The sequence below is a fragment of the Salvia hispanica genome, chromosome 3, assembly GCF_029641045.1.
Source record: "Salvia hispanica isolate PSC_SH4W2 chromosome 3, Shi_PSC_v1, whole genome shotgun sequence".
In the NCBI taxonomy this organism is placed as follows: Eukaryota; Viridiplantae; Streptophyta; class Magnoliopsida; order Lamiales; family Lamiaceae; genus Salvia; species Salvia hispanica.
In genome coordinates this window covers 29,786,894-29,804,611 of record NC_142694.1, presented here as the reverse complement: position 1 = coordinate 29,804,611, position 17,718 = coordinate 29,786,894, and the positions used below count along the sequence as shown (strand labels likewise).

At 36.1% G+C, this 17,718-nt stretch overlaps 2 protein-coding genes across 2 annotated transcripts; both read left to right on the top strand.

The window, feature by feature from the left end:
- The first annotated feature begins 1,052 nt into the window (after window positions 1–1,052).
- On the top strand, window positions 1,053–3,290 carry LOC125214040 (uncharacterized). The gene is made up of 4 exons (XM_048114892.2): window positions 1,053–1,663; window positions 1,985–2,434; window positions 2,538–2,814; window positions 2,897–3,290. The coding sequence occupies exons 1-4, from the start codon at window positions 1,247–1,249 to the stop codon at window positions 3,031–3,033; spliced, it is 1,281 nt and encodes a 426-aa protein (XP_047970849.2). The 5' UTR covers window positions 1,053–1,246; the 3' UTR covers window positions 3,034–3,290.
- A 4,638-nt stretch (window positions 3,291–7,928) lies between these two features.
- LOC125211310 (grpE protein homolog 2, mitochondrial-like) lies at window positions 7,929–11,518 on the top strand. Its single transcript, XM_048111044.2, has 6 exons — window positions 7,929–8,160; window positions 8,628–8,817; window positions 8,884–9,071; window positions 9,144–9,311; window positions 10,833–10,961; window positions 11,085–11,518. The coding sequence occupies exons 1-6, from the start codon at window positions 8,014–8,016 to the stop codon at window positions 11,166–11,168; spliced, it is 906 nt and encodes a 301-aa protein (XP_047967001.1). The 5' UTR covers window positions 7,929–8,013; the 3' UTR covers window positions 11,169–11,518.
- The last annotated feature ends 6,200 nt before the right edge of the window (window positions 11,519–17,718 follow it).

Sequence of the window (17,718 nt, the reverse complement as noted above, 5' to 3'; positions counted from 1 at the left end):
GAACCAAACAAAAATTTTGAAATTCAGTTCGATTTTTTCGATTTTTCGGTTTGGTTAGGGTGAAAAAAAACCGAAAAATCGAATTATATTTTAAATATAATATTATATATATTTATTCTATTTATTTAATATATTTTATATAATATGCATTATATATATTCTATTAATTTTATAGTATTGTATAATTATATTGTATTAGTATATATAATATAAAATATTATATATATATTTTTTAAAATTTCGGTTTTTTCGGTTTTGTTCAGCTTTTTAAGTTCGGTTTTTGATTTTTTGATTTTTCGATTCGGTTCAGATTTTGAACTAAATTCAATTTTTCGGTTTTTGTTCGGTTTGGGCAAAAAACAGTACCGAAACCCGAATGCTCACCCCTACTAATAGCTCAAAATTCAAATGATACGTTACTTCAGACATAACCTCAGATTTCTCAATTTATTATTAATTAAGATGTTGATTCTTCCTAATCAAACGATGTTACCCATCTCTTAAATATTACTACTAACAAAGCTAAGATTCTTTCACAAAATAATCAATCTAATGGGCGTAAAGGCACAAGGAAAATCAAAATAATTACATGGACTAGGCATATTATTCAAATAATACAATTAAACATAGAGTAAGAATTATTGAATGTTTACCGTGGAATTCTAAACAAAGAATTAGTATGACATGTAAAATATGAAATCATAAACTTCCACTCATTCAATCCTCCGCTCTATGGTTGAGAACTGATTCTGAACTCTCTTAAACTGCACTAGATCTTGTATATATACTCTTGACTCAAGATGGCATCAAAACAACAACTTATAAACAGAAAACGTACCCGCTCAACCATTAATCGATTTAGAATTTTTAAGTTCTTAATTAAGGGCTTATTTACATCATCCCTGAACTTCCTAATATTAGTATACAAGATTCTCAGAATATTTACATACATGCATTTTAAATAAATTCTTTATAAATCAAAATCAATTGTATCAAAGGAACCTTTATAAAATACGGAGTATTATTGATACTTCCCTCCAAATAGCACTCGAATTTTCCACAAATCATCAATAAAGGAAATCAGCAAAATCCAGAAAATCATCTCTTTTTCCTCTGGTTTAATCTCATACGCATAAACTCCATCATCTCCAATCAAATCCGCAATCTCATTGGCGAATGTACAACTCAGATCCAAATTCGAATTTTGACACCACGACAAACAAAAGAAAAAAATCGGACGATTTCGATGGCGGAATCGGGAAGGGAATCGCCGTTGATGAGCCCTACCGAGAAGAGGCGGACGCTGATGCGGATGTCGTCGAACGCTCACGACGAGCTGCAGGCGTTCCGCCGGTGGCTGAAATGGCTGTGCGTGGATCAATCGAATGCGTGGACCACCTGCCTCTCGTGGTTCGTCTTCGTCGCCATGACCATTTTCATCCCCGCCTTCTCGCACTTCGTCCTCGCCTGCACCTACTGCGATTCCCGCCACAGCAGGCCTTACGACGCTGTGGCGCAGCTCTCCCTCAGCGGCGTCGCCGCCATCTCCTTCGTCTGCCTCTCGCATTTCGTCAGCAAGTACGGTCTCCGGAGGTTTTTGTTCTTCGACAAGCTTCGCGATGAGAGCGAGATCGTCAGAAAGGGCTACACCAAGCAATTCAATGTATTTTCTATTCCTTTTTTCCTTCAATTTATTTGCTGATTAGGTTTTGAATTCAATCAATTGAATGAAATTCACACATTCGATTCCAATCCTTTCGCATCCTCATTGGATTTAGATTTATTTGCAGATTAGGTTTTGAAATGAATCAATTGAATCCTTTTGCTTGCTCATTGGATATAGATTTGATAAAACCTTGGAGTTTATGATTTTGTGAAATGAATCAACTGAATGAAACAAAAACATTCAATTCTGGATATAGATTTGATAAAACTTTGCAGTTTATGATTTTGTGAAATGACAAGGCATATTGAATGTTGTTAGAGATCGTTGAAGCTCTTGTTCATCTTCGTACTGCCCTGCTTCGCTACTGAGAGCGCGTACAAGATGTGGTGGTACGGATCAGGTGGGACGCGCATCTCGTTCCTAGGCAATGCCGCGGTGAGCAACACAGTCGCTTGCATCCTGGAGCTGTGCTCGTGGTTCTACAGAACTATGGTGTTCTTCCTGGTGTGCGTTCTGTTCCGGCTCATCTGCTGCCTCCAAATCCTCCGGCTCCAGGACTTTGCGCAGGTCTTCCAAGTCTATTCTGATGTCGAATCCGTCCTCAAAGAGCATCTCAGAATCAGAAGACACCTCCGAATCATAAGCCACAGATACAGATCATTCATCCTGTGGTCCTTGATATTCATCACAGCTAGCCAGTTCTCGTCTCTGCTCATGACCACACGCCCCAACGCAGATGTCAACGTATACCACACTGGAGAGCTCGCGGTGTGTGATTGAATATTGAAACACTATATAGATATCACTCTTAATGAAAATGAAGGGACTATATAAATTAAATGTTGGATTTGTTTTTGTATGTGCTGTGCAGGTATGTTGTGTTAGCCTACTAGCCGGGCTCTTGATATTGCTGCGCAGCGCGACTAGAATCACGCACAAGGCACAAGCCGTGATGTGCCTTGCAGCCAAGTGGCATGTGTGTGCCACAGTGGACTCCTTCGATACAGAGACTCCGGTATCTGATGAGCAGTTTATTGATGGAGCTTCAGGTACATCTGATTCCGGAGAAGATGACGAGCTCGACAACTGCAAGTTTGATCCTTCCTATGTATACAGCTCTATCTCTTTTCAGAAACGGCAGGCGCTGGGTAATAAGATACTACTGCCTAAGCCTAACCATTTTTTTTTTCAAGGTGGGTTAGTTTTGTTTTGAATATTTTCTTGTTGCAGTGACATACTTTGAGAACAATAGAGCTGGGATTACGATATACGGCTTCATGCTCGATAGAACTTCACTGCATACGATATTCGGTATAGAAATGTCTCTGGTGTTATGGCTGCTCGGGAAGACGGTAGGCATTTCTTGATGCGCGGCTTCAACTAAACGCCGCCGATATCATGGCGGGTGGAGAAATTTTGCCCAAAGCAAACGATGAAACATTTTGTAGGAATATGGTGACTATGTAGATTTTCATTGTGTATATTTACCACTAGTAGTTTACGTTTTTTCTTCTACTTCTATTCAATGTATAGTGGTTTGGTATTAGTTTGAACTAATATCACACCCGTGATATGTATTGCCCATTTTTATTTTTATATCAAATTATGAAATATTTATTTGGTATAGGATACAATAAAATGATAAATATATTTAATAATAAATGTATACCGTAATACATTAGATACAAAAGTTTAATTTTATTGAAACAAAGTTGTATTATACTACAAAATTATGAGTAAGTATAATTTGTGTAAAACAATTGAGATAATAATAATTTTATTATATAATGATAGTATTGATAAATGTGCTTAAATATGGAACAAAAATATTTCGATGTAGTTAGTTTGAAAATAATTTCAATGTACATTGTGACATAATTTAAAAGATGTCCTAATGACATTCATACTATTAATTTGACCTTTACATAAGAATTGATTTTCTATGGTATCAATTTTATTTTTATTGTGGGAAATTTATTGGGGCCTTCCGACTTATATTGGGCTTTCAAATAAAATTGTACTAGTAAGTTGTAACGTTAGTTAAAATAAAATGAAATTACCGATTATTTGTTGACATAGCAAACATTTGATATGAGTTATGCATTAAATTCATAATGATTTGAATTACAATTTTTTTAGAACACTTTATCTTTCATCACTCTTATTTTGCTATAGTCAGATTTACTGGTTTTTAAAACCTTAAGAAGCTATTTGCATCTCCAATTTTATTTGATTTTATTTTGTACAGCACATTATTTATTTTTATCATTTTATTAGTGTTTAAACTTTATTTATTCATAAGAAGTACTCCCTCCGTCCCAAGATAAATGAGCACAAACTTTTCGGCACGAGATTTAAGGAAATGAAGTTTTGTTAGTAAAATGAAAAGTAAATAAAGTAAGAGAGTTAATAAAGTAGAGAGAAAAAGTAAGAGAGAGAATACCAAAAAAGGAAATGGTTCTCACTTATATTGGGACGTCTCAAAAAGAAATATGAGTCGCTTATCTTGGGACGGAGGGAGTATATTATAGTATTTCCTTCAGTCCTCATTAGATGTCTCATTTGATCGTTGTGGATTTAAGAAGTTGTTTGAATTTGTGAAAAAAAAATGGATAGACTAAGTTAGTGGAATATGAATCTCAATTTTATATACTATTACCACCTGTTCAGTTAACCATATTTGAGTTGACCATGAATTGAAAGTGATCAAGAAGTGGGGGAGAGGTGGCCCACCAGAGCAGAATTGAAAATGGTGTTCACTGAATTAGATTTGGGCCATTTCAAGTGTATTGTTTCAAGTGTGTAGACAAAATTGCACTTCATCAATTTATTCCTTTTTCCAATGGGTACCCATCGCCTAAAACATGGCGGGTCTTTTGTAAAAATACGTGGGGTACAATCCCTCCTCAATTTTTGGGATCACACAACACTAAGCGCCCATAAATTGAAGTTCACAGTAGCCACACAATATGTAACAAGGGTGAGCTCGGCGTCTGCAAAGAGGTGAGTATGTCGGTGGCGAAAGCAATTTGTACACGATGTATCAAACCCCGCAATATTGGTCTGATGTTAATGTTTAGCGCTCTAATGTCTGTGATAAACTTAATTCGTTAGTGTTGCGGTTATGTGTTACGTTAATTATTCATTTAAATGTGTTTCTACTTATGAATGACGTTTTGGTTTTGCACAATTTTGGCTTTGCCGAAAATGGTTGATGCATAATTTGATTGGTAATATATATGAATGGACTGTGTTGTAGTTGTTATGTCATCCAAAGGTACTGCAACTGATAGCAATGGGTGCTCTGTTGAGGATGAGTATATCGTCAACAACCTCTTGTAGTCGTTTGTAGTTTATAATTAATGAGGGCTACTGTCTTTGTCTCCTTGGGTATGTTCGTAAATTTAGGTGGAAATGGCCGTGCTCACAACAAGTTTCGTAAGGATGATCGTATTCGGCGCATGTGGGTAGTTAGAGAGGAAGAGATTTTGGCAGCGTCATTGGTGGCACAAGGATGAAAATCTAATAATGGCTTCCGTTCTAGACACCTACAGAAGATCAAAGATGACATCCGCTAAGAATTTCCGCATTCCGACATTAAGGGAACCCCGCACATAACTTCCAAAATTACGGCGTGGAAGCAGAATTACTCCCTCCGTCCCAAGATAGTAGAGCCCTTTCTTTTGGGCACAGGAATTTAGGAGATGTTGTTTAGTAGTGTAAGTGGAGTTGGTAGTATAGTAAATTTTTACCATAAATAGAAATGACTCAAATATGTTGGGACACCCCAAAAAGGAACAAGGGTCTAATATCTTGGGACGGAGGGAGTACAATAGTCTTCGAGGCATTCTCGGCGGAAGTGGCATTGGTTTCAATCTGAACCATGACTACAAGATAGATATTGTTGATGATCAATAAGTTGTCGTTGTAAGTGGTCTATCTTCATGAATTCCATCGTAAATTACCCGGTGTATTTTGATATGCTCGGATTTTGCACTATTTTAAAGCCATTATTTGGTCCGTTTTCAATGTCAAAGTCACTCTACACGTCCATTATTTGCATATTTTGTCTATTTTGGTATTTTGACGTGTTTTGTGAGAAATGTGCATAATTGAACCGAAAAAGGGAGCCAAAACGCAAAGTATGGAAATCTGGAGTCAGACGGCGACCGACGACCGCCGCAGAGGTGTGCGGCGACCGCCGGTGCCCGGCAGGCAGATCAATGCAGCGGTCTGCCTCGGAAATATACGCTTGTAAGAGAAGTCTCGCCCGGCGACCGCCGGAAGCCATGCGGTGGTCCGCCGCCGGAGAAACAGACTCTCTGGACTCCAACGCGGCGACCGCCGGCCAAGGTGCGGCGGCCCGCTGGAGAAAGGCGGCGAATCCGAGATGCCCTAGATTGGCTCCAAGATTTACCATATTTTGAAGATTTTTTCCTTCTACAACAAGGATCGGCTTTCCCCTATAAATAAGACATCAAGCTTCATCAAAAGAGAGAGCTTCTACTTGCAAAATATTTCATAGATATCAAAAAGCTAGAGTACTTCACTTGTGCAAGGAATTGGAGAAGGATTTCAAGAACATCAAGAATGACAAGGATTCAACCTACGAGTTTTATTTGCTTTAGTTTTATGTTCAAATTGTTTTCCCTTCAATCTATGTGTTTAGCTTATTTCATTATGTGTAACTAAATTCATAGGATTTTAGGGATGTGTTAGTAACGACTTTGGTTATACAATTCTTTTTTCTATTTAATATCTGTTTTGTTTTTACTTTGTTTCTTCCCTAAGTAGTTTTGATGCTGCATGATTGAGTGACACAATCGTGTATGATTTAATATAGCTTGCTTCATAACTGTGAGAGAGTTCTAGCGAGTTAGATTCACTTAGTAGACGCTACAGTTAGCTTCCCTTAAAACGACACTGTTAATTGAGAGTGAGGACTTTTCAAGGATTTTAGGAACTTTATGGAGTTACGTGTTAGGATTGACAACCCTAATTTTATAATCAATGTTTGCATCGCATGAGCATAAGCTAGGCGACTCGTCCTTTTAAAGTATAAACTGTGCTAGGGTATTGTAGTTTGGAATTTGTATAACCATAACTGTGAATGCACATCCCTGGAATTCCCTTATCTCTATATTTTATCTCGTGATTTATTTGCATTTAGTTGTTATATGCTTTATATTGTTTTCTATTTCCAAAAAAGTTTTCAATAACCTTTCGTTCTTCCAAATAGTAATTGAGTCTTAGTAGATGATAGACACTTTGTGTTTGTCTTCCCCGTGTTCGATATCCGGCACTGACCTTTAGCTATACTATTCCTACTCTGTATACTTGCAGGTATTTATAGTGCTAAAAAATAGTGCATCAAGTTTTTGGCGCCGTTGCCGGGGAAGACAATTCACTTTGGAGTGATATCGTCAAACGAATAATTTTGCTAATTTGGAATTTAATTGCTTTCAGTTTTGATTTTATTTTTAATTTGTTTTTGTTTTTTATTCTTGCAGGTTTTGTATGCGAACGCGCTCTGGGAAGGACAACCTAGAACCGCTCGATTTAGAACTTGAAAGAACTCGTAGGAAAATAAGGAGTGAAAAAGGATCAGGATCGATGGCTGACAAAACGGAACTCGAAAAATTGCAGGAGATGGTCAAGATGTTGATGGACGAGAGAGATGCGGAAAGGGCAGCCCGAGAGGCGCTGGAGAAAAAGAACAAGGAAACACTATACAAAGGGTCGAGCAAACTCCTTTTGCAGGTAGGGCCACTGAGGACGCTAACCGCCATCTCTCCAAATTTGTGGAAATCGCGAACACGCTCAAGTTAAATGGTATCGACGACGATGCCATAAGGGTAAGACTCTTTCCCTTTTCATTAACTGATTCTGCTAAAGAGTGGTTTGAGTGTATGCGCCTAGAAATTGTTATGTGGAGTAAACAGAGAGAAAAGAAGTGGTTGAATATTTTAGTGAGCAGAGAAGAGAATGATTGAATTATTTTCAAATATGAAAAATGGATATCTTAAGCGGGACAAACTAAAAATTAAAGGTGGACATCTTGAGTGGGAAGTAAGGTGAAGCTTCTGGTCGTTTCTAAACCGCACTCCACTTGGATTTCAAAGGACGCCAAAACCCCTGCTATCGCTGCACCACAAATCGTAGTTTCATCTTATGTTCAGGGGCAATTAAGTCAATAGTATAAACCATGAAACTCCACCTCAATTTAATTTATTTTTTTATTTTTGTTTTAGAAACCCCACCTCAATTCTCACTTCATTTCTTGGTGGACAAGCCTAAAATCCCTCTAAAACCCTCTCTGACTCCATTGCTCCACCGCCACTGCCGTCATGTCCCTGCGAAGGATAACTACTCGGTTCTCAACATTCGCTTTAACTCAGTCCCGCAACTCGGGGCTCCTCTCCGGCCGCCGTGGAACTAGGAAATTTCAAACTTCGTCCAATTACTTAGTTTCATTACACAGAGTTAACGATATGGTATAGTTCTTCTCTTTCCGCATTAGGTTTTGATCGGTTCGTTTTTGTGCGCGTTTGCCTGGATTTTATTTCAATTTTCGCAATTTTAGATAGGCGAACTTCTGAGATTGAAATAACTGTCCATCCATCCTCATTTATGATTCAATGTTGATCTGTTTCACTGTATCGTTCGCTTAATATGCCACCAGTATCCAGATGTGTGCAGTCCAGATTTGATTAGGCAGTGACTTGTAGTAAAAATTAACAATGACCTGTTAACCAAAAAGAGGAGCAAAGAACAGCTTCTATCTCAGGCATACCAGGCTACATTATTGTTAGAGATGGATACTGAGATTTTTTAAATTAACGGGTCATATATGGCTTCTAATTGTGTGCTTTGTGTTGCATTGCTTTATAGATTCTTGTAAAATGGAATTTTCTTTGTGTGAACGTTAGTAGAATTGAGAGGTGTACTATTTCTATTTTAGGTGGTACCTGCTCAGGTTTCATCACTGCATCATTCTGTGTTGAGCTCAACAGGCTTTCAATGGTTCGGATTTTCATCGTCTGCATCCACAGAGCCCAGTGACAAGGAGACAATGGCTCATTCTGGAAATGAAAAAGAAATTAAGGACTCTAATGAAGCTTCTAGTGATACAGATGATAAAAGTGAATCAGGTCCTGATTTACCCATATATTTGGGATTTTCCACTATTTAAGTTGACATTTCTGTTTATGATTCAGATTTGGAGAGTGAGCTTTCTAGAGATGAGCTGGTGAAACTTATTGTGGAAAAGGAACAACTTCTGGTGAAAAAGCAGGAGGAGTTTGATCAAATGAAGGATAAGGTGCTAAGGTCCTTCGCGGAGATGGAAAACGTGAAAGAGCGTACAAGGCGTGAATCAGAAAATGTAAAGAAGTTTGCCATTCAGGTATGTGTATTTGTTCGTGCTTTATGGGGACCTCTTTTTCCTGGGCTTAAATATCATTAACCCATGATGCAGAATTTTGCTAAGAGCCTTTTGGATGTGGCGGATAATCTGGGAAGAGCTTCTTCTGCTGCAAAAGGGGGTTTTTCAAAAGTTGATGCCCCTGAAGATGCAGCTGGAGCTGTTAAGCAACTTAAAACACTCCTTGAAGGTGTTGAAATGACTGAAAAACAGTTAGCAGAGGTATTTAAGTTTCTGATTCCTCATTCTTTCAGTAGATTTTCTCTGGTATGATGTAAAGTGCTTTGCAAATTTATTATTTGTCTAGCTGTACTTAGGAAGTGATTGTTATGAAGAAATGCAACTAGGCATGGATGGAATGATAATAAGAATGGGAATTGCTACAATTATAAAGTGAACTCAATGCCTTCCCTATTGATCCTTTTGTTTCTACTTAGAAATTGAATTTGGCGCTGTTATTTTGTTCATTTATTTTCCTCTTGTTCTTCCTCCCTTATCAATTATCACTTGAATGATGGTATTAATTATTTGTCAAATTTTATTAGTATCCATTGTATTTTATTCTAATGTCGTGATTTTTTAATTTGATAAGCAAGAATAAGAAGATATAATTAATCTATAAAGTTGATGTGCACACTCTTTTATTTTCTTTATATATCTTTTTGCGTGTATTGTTGTTTGGTTAAGAATAAGAGATAAGGACCATTTTGATATAGAACTCATACAACGCGTCTCTTTTGTAAAGTTGCGATAACAGAATGGCCTAAAAAATGGAAACTTTAGGATTAGGACTACAATTTTTTAATTATTATGCCACTAACCCAAACGGAATTACCTGACAGCCTGATGGAGCTATAAGTTCTGCATAAAGATTTTAGGCATGTTTATTGATTAATTTATCGAAGATTTTGCAGAGTATCTCTAGTAATATATACTCCCTCCGTCCCATAAAAGTTGAGACAAAACTTTTGGGGACGGAGATTAAGAATTTATATTAAATAAATAGGAGAGATAAAAAAAGTAGGAAAGATAAAAGAGAGTAAAGTAAATGATGGAATAAAGTAAGAGTGATCAGATGTTTTGTCTTTAGTTAAAAAAGGAAATGACTCAACTTTGTTGGGACGGACTAAAAAGGAATACGACTCAACTTTTATGAGACGGAGGGAGTACATAATTATGTATCATGTTTGATGACTTTCCACAATGCCATGAGGGAGTTTCTGGATTACTGGACATTTCATAAAAAACCAAAAAAGAAGAAAATGAACATGAATTTGTGAAAATGATTCTTAAAAGGGAATGTACTGTCATAAGTTAAATCCTGTACTATATAATATCTAGTACTTTGTTTGGAAGTACTGTTGATTTGGGAATTTCTCGGTTGGGTGAGTAACAAGAAATAGTTATTAGATGTACATCTTGTAGTTGTACTCATGAATGGGGATATTCCCGAAACTCTCACAGAGGTCAGCAAGTTCATGGTTTCATTGGACTATTTGATAAAGAAAGATCTTCCAATCTCTTCTACAAGGTTATAGTAATGAATAGAAGCAACAGTATGCAGGCAGGAACTATCTCAGATTAATTTGTGACTATAATGCAGCATGTACTTTATTTGAATGTATCCAATATGTTTCAGCTTCATCATTCGTTGGCATAGATATGCCTGATAGTGTTATCCCATTTAGTGTTTTCTGCATGTAAACATTGTTAATAAGTGTACTGACTCTTTTCCATTTGCAGGTATTTAGAAAATTTGGACTTGAGAAATATGACCCAACAGATGAGGAGTTTGATCCAGCAAGGCATAATGCAGTGTTCCAAGTACCAGATGCTTCAAAGCCGGCAGGTCGTGTTGCAGTTGTTCTAAAGGTATCTGAAAAGCTGTGAAACAGTTGCATCCACTCAGTGCTATTATTAGTTTCAAAAAGTTAGGGAACTTCTATTCTAGCTGTTGATCTTTCCCTCACGTATGCTCTTTGTTGCCTTTTTCAGGCTGGATACGAGCTGCATGACCGAGTAATAAGGCCTGCCGATGTTGGTGTCACAGTGGCTGCGAACAATGAGGAAGCCGAATAAGGATCCAATGCATAGCTCTGAAGGAAAGAAAAAATGATCTACTGTTATACTCATTTGGATGCACTCTTCAACCTATCTAGATAGAAATATTTGCCTAGTCGTCTAAATATTCTGTGCGGGAATTCACAGTGCTACTGAAATTTTTGTAGTGATGAGATAGGTGTAGAAGGAACCGATTTTGGGTAATTTCTAGTGCCTGTATAATTGAATGCTCCCATTTCAAAATTGGGTGTTAATTCTGCAACTTGTATAATGTGAGGATTGAGGAATGATGGTGGTAGAGATTGGTTTTGTACGCTGTGGGATTATAATATCTCTTGCAAAAAATAACATCTTGGTTGCATCAGTAAGGATATATTTGGTACTATGAAACTGAATTATGGGTTTGAAATTGGTCAAATCCTTTTACTTTATAAATTTTGAATTTTGATAATCAAATTTTAAACAATTCAGGCACACACGGAGCCATGTAGATTCATCTCCACCAAAAGAGGTCTTTAAATATATAAATTCAAAACCTATACAAATAAGCCCTAGAAGTCATATTTATAATTAGAACGAAAAAGGCATGAATCCTAAACTCAATACACAATAGCCCTAGCTTTGCAGAGGGGGCAGAAATTCTTGCCACAGCAGAGCCACCTCCCTACACAGAACCCGTGGAACTCATGGCCGCAGCTCAGAGTCGCAACGAGTCCTCTGCGTAGATGCTCCAGACATATGCAGCATTCTTCTTCTCCATCATCTTTATCATCCGTGTAACGACGCTTCTCAAATAGAGAGAGAACGTAATCATTGAGTGGTTCTGAGTGGCGTTCGTTGAAAACCCGCCATGCGTGCCTCAACATCCGGATGTAGTCGGGAAGAACTTGGGCGAGTTCTTCAGCCACGGCCCCGGTGGCTCCAAGATGAGCGATCTCGAGATTAACCGCATCTGCTACTCGAGTCCCTCTTTTCATCGTCCTTAAGTGATCATTTTTGGTCCATTGACGCCCTAATATCCTCCCAAGTTCAGGGACGAGCTTTCGGTTGATTACGTTCATTATCATATCCAGTTCATCAACAACGTTGCTCTCTTCTCCATTATCTTCATCAATGTCTGGCTGTCCTAGTATTCTCTGATTTCTCTCCATTAAAATTGCCAATACTAGGGTTTATGTCAGAAGAAGGAATGGTGCCCTTTTTTATAATGGGAGTGTAAAAGTAGTACTAATAGAATGTTTGTGTAATTGGAAATGGAAGATTTACATATATGTAAAATAATTACTAATAGAATTTTTGTGTGATTGGACAAGAAAGATTTCCATATACTATAAAGCATAATTGGACAAGAGAGATTTCCATATACCAAGGAAGATTTCCATATAATATAAAATGAATTTTGGACTCCTAAATTTTGATTTCGGAAAACGGCTTGTTGAAGATGTAAATAAGCTTTGGGCCGAAATATATTGATGAGTCGTTCTGAGTATATATTTTATACACAAATCGTTTATGAAAGAATTATAAGAGTACCAACGGACAGCACGAAGCTATCGTGACCGGGTTCAAACCCTGCCACCCGCTGGAAAACTTTCGGCCTTAACCCGCAAGTCCGATCGAGCAGGTTTAGTTTGATTCCGCCAACGGCGAATTCGGTACACCTAAAGTCCAACCAAAAAAAATTATAAAAGTGTAGATATAGTTTTTAAAAATAATTTTTTCATGAATTCTGAAATTGACAAATATTATGACAAATTTTGATCCAATTTCCAATTTAATGAAAGGATGTGGAAGATGGGCTAGAAAATGTTTTTTATGATGTTATAAATGTTTTATGATATTTTTTTGAAAAAAATAGTGATATGGCACTTGTAACACAACTCTTCTACCATAGGCAGAGAAAAATTGGAAAATGATGCCTCTAAAATAGTACTCCATCTGTCTTTCACTATGTGTCCCATTTTAACGTGACACCAGATTTGAGTTTTAAGAAATGTGAAAAAACTTAATTGAAAAAGTTAATGATATTATAATAAAATGTGAGTAAAATGAGTTACTTATTAGAACGTGAGATCTGCTACTAAAAGTACAAAATTGAAATGAGATAATTAGTAAGGAACATACCAAAATGAAAATGTGGGACACATAGGAGACGAAGGGAGTAATCCTTACAATTTTCATCTAGCAGCAATCGAAAGCCTTGTCGCCTTCACCACCTTGCAAAACTACGCCGCCAGGCTCTCCCCCCTCATCCATCTCAATGGTTAGACGTATTAATGAGGAAGTGACACGCCGAGTCATGTAAAATAACGAAATGAACAATTTCTATAGAAAAAAAGATGAGGGAAATAAATAGTGTTATGTTTCTTAAAAGAGCATAATTGATAGAGAATACTTCAGAAAGATGGACAATGAAAATCTATGAAGGAGTTTATAATTTCATTCGACTGACTTGATTATACAGTTGTGTGCGTATATATTACATGGGCAAAATCGTCATTTTGTGTAGTGGACTGGCAATCAAGGTCAAAATCCTTGTATGTGAATGAAGCTAAGTATATAACTTGGGGATTTTTTTTTTAATATTTTCAAGATTAATGATTTAGTCTGATATTTTTTTTTTTTTTTTTTTGCAGCTACAATAAGCAATAGTAAACAGAGTAATGATTCTTATAAGTTATAAGTAAAAAGTAATAAACTAATAATGTTGTCTGATTTCAAAATTCTTAATTTTAGTAATAAAATCTTGATTACAAGATTCAAGTATACACAAAATTCAGCATTTTTCATTCACTATTAGAGAGTACTGTGCTTGTAAGGTGATGGTGGAGAAAAGAGCTCGCGGAAAGAAATGAATTTAGTGATATGAAACTAAAATTTGGACTTTATATAATGGGATAGGGAAAGTTTTTCATTATATGAAAGGTATACAATTTGGGAGTACTGGAAAAATTCTTATAAAATAAAAATTAGAAATCATTTTTTGAATAACTAAAACTAATTACGGTGTATCTCAGGTAACTTTTTAAAATATTAACTTTATTCTATAAAATTTGAAATTGAAAAATATTATAATGAACTTTGATCGAGTTCCTAACTTCAGACCAATTTTTAAATTATTAAAATGATATGAAAAATGAATATACTTTTTCAGGGTGTGATAAATGACTTATTGTATTTCTTAAAAATTATTTGATTTATATTAATCAGGATTCAAACATAGTCACTCTCTACAAAATGACAAAGCAAAAGAAATAAAATTGTACTTCACTTGCTTGCTCCGGTTATATGCTTCAAAGTTATTAATACTTAGTTAGTCGCAATTAAATTTCGTTTAAGATTGATATAAATTGGTAAAAGTTTATTTTATGTTAATTTTGTCATGGGAGATGTTGCAATTTAGACAAGTCTAATTTTATTTGAAATCATCAAATACTAAGTACTCTAGCCATCGAGTTTAGTAAACTACACAACATAATTTTGAGGATATATGCTCGTAATAATATTAATGTCCACTATTTCTCACCAATCGTGGAGGTGGACCTTAACTATGCATTGATGCCAGCAAGTAGGGGAATAAGGGCTATATTTTCAAAATATAGTTTAAAAATATTTTTTTTAGGTAATTTATATGATTAATAAGGGCTATAATATAAATATAGGTATAAAAATAGGAATAAATAATAAAAATTTATAAGAGAAAAATGTTAAAAAATTAATTCAGGGCTAAAGCCCCACCCTTTTCTCTATGTGGGTCCGCCCATGTCAGCAGGACCTCAATATAGTAGACTACCCATATAAAATGTAGGCACTCCATGCATTTAAATGCACCAATTCTCTGCATGCATAGCGCGCGCGCGCACATACACACACATCATTCTTCTTTTGAAGCTCTCCTCTCGGCCTTGGCTTCCTCCAGTTCGCAAGAACTTGTTCTGTGCGCGGGTGCTACAACGAACAAAACGAAGCTGATAGACATGCCTGATCCAAGAGCAGTACCGGTGCGCTTCTCGTCTTGCATAGACCTTCCCTGACTGACCGGCTCAACTAAATTATGGTAGTACGATTGTTTTCCTTTGGGTTGTATTAACAACACGAATAGCTTATACTTTGTGATGAATGTTAATTTCGATTGGAGTTTGATGTTCCCCGTTAGGAATTTGGGCATGTTGATCATGTAACAGAAGAATATTTAATGTCAATGATAGGTAAAATCAGAATTTATTTTAGAGGGGAGCATTTATGGAGCACTGATGCATTTCAGTTGTAGCATTTATATATAGTGCAATCGGCAGCTAAATTTGTTAGAGATGTGAGTATGTTTTCACATGGGACAGGGGCTACATCCAATAAGATTGAAAGAGTTAATAAATTTTAATTAAGTGTAGTCTTTATGCATGCAGGAATGGTAATACAATTATGTCATGGACGGATCCAGAAATTCTCTATAGGTGGGGCAAAAGATTTTAAGGTTTTGAGAAGGGGGCATTTATAAAGGTATTTCAAAAAAAATTAAAAATAGTGATCAAAATAGCACAAATAAATTTTTTTAAGGTGGGGCATTTTTCCCTTGTTGAGAGCATATAGATCCGTCCATTTATGCGTAGATAGTTGTTGAATGTTGATTACAACTAGCACAACTGCGACGTTTACCCCGAAATCTTTCTTTCCCCTCTTTCTATCTGGTGATTGATGGCTACGTTTTTGCAATTTAACACCTCCACGGCTCCACACATAATCTTCATCGATTAATTTTGTCGACTATTCTTCAATTAATAAATACATATATAAATAAGAGTAAATGGTCCATGAACTTTGAGATTTGCTCAACAAAAAATCTGGTCATATACTGGAATGCCTAATTTGAGAATTGTGATAGATAGATAAGATCAATAGCATATATAGATTGAGACTGGATGATTTGCATTAACTATTGTGTGTGGATTAATTATTTGTTGTGCGATAAATTAAAGATTTATGACTAAAATTAAAATTAAAAAAAATTAATTATAATCCCATATAAAACAGTATTATATCAGTTGAGGACAAACAAATTCAATAATTATGTGGGTCGTGATTTGAGAATTTTGTAATGTAGATGAGAAAATGTTAAATAATCAAATCATATTTAAGGTGTTAAAATAATCATCCGACTAAATGATTGAGTATAAAATAAATTATCAATCTCAAGTAGGGGTGGCAAAATGGGTAGCGGGTAATGGGTAATTCCCATTTCGACCCGCTACCCGCCGGGTATCGGGTACCCGATACTCGACGATAACGGGAAATGGGGCGGGATCGGGTAGTGTGTTTTAGAGTTTTGCGGGTAGCGAGTATACCCACTACCCGTACGGGTATAGCCGTTAGTCCCGTTAATACCCGTTATTATTAGTATTAGAGCCATATATCATTTTTAATACTCCCTTCATTCCATATTAGTAGAGGCGTTTCAAATAGTTAAATTAGAGAACAAAATAAATAGTTAAATAATAATAGCCATATACACATTCATTTTGAAAAATTAAAAATAAATAGTTAGAATGGAGAAAAAATAAAGTAAGAGAGATAATAATGTAGAGAAGAGTATTTATATTGTTTTTTTCCCAAAATGAGTGAAGAAAATGAAATGTTTCTAAGAATTCTTTTGAAACATTTTTATATCCCGACGAACATACAATTGAAAACTCATCATCGGAACTAGTTATAGAGTCCCCTCACTTTTATTCTTAATCTATTCAAAGTTTACCATCAATATTAATTAAGTAAATTAGGGAACATTGACGATTATTATGGTTTTCAAATTTTTTATTCGAATTTCAGGTCGGGTACGGGTACCCGCAATGCCGGGTACGGGATACCCGACACGGGTATCGGGTAATCCCGGTATATCACGGGGCGGGTATTGGGACAATCAATTTAGCTAAAATCGGGTACGGGTACCCGACTTGTCGGGTGCGGGTACCCGTGGGTAACCCGTTTTGCCACCCCAAATCTCAAGTCTAATCAAACCAAATAATCAATTAAATTAATCAAAGACAATCTATATATATATATATATATTAAACCGAACTTCCTATCTGCATGGGCAGCACAGTTAGTGTTAGAGGGACAAAGTTGCAAGAAGGATAAACTGAACACCCCTTATGGGCATTGGACTAACCGCAATCACGCATGGTTAGTTTTCCTTATTTAACCGAAATTGTTACTAAAATAGTCTAACCATCAATTTCAATAGAACGTCTTGGGATTTATTTTCAGCTACGAAATTTAGTTGTATTATAAGTTAGGGTTAGTATGTTGAAAAACATGATTTGAGAGCTTGCAAAGATTTGAGTTATTTGTAAACAATAAACTCTATATTCACTTTTCACTCAGTAATTCATCATATATAGTGGGATAGAGATCTTCGGCTGTGCACGTTTACACAGCAGCCCTGCTGTTACATCCATATGAATAAAATAATCAAATCAAATAAATTAAATAAATCTATATTATTTTATTGTTATGTGAGTGCCAGCATCCTGCTGTGCAAACTTGCACAACATAGGATCCTCATTCTCATATAGTA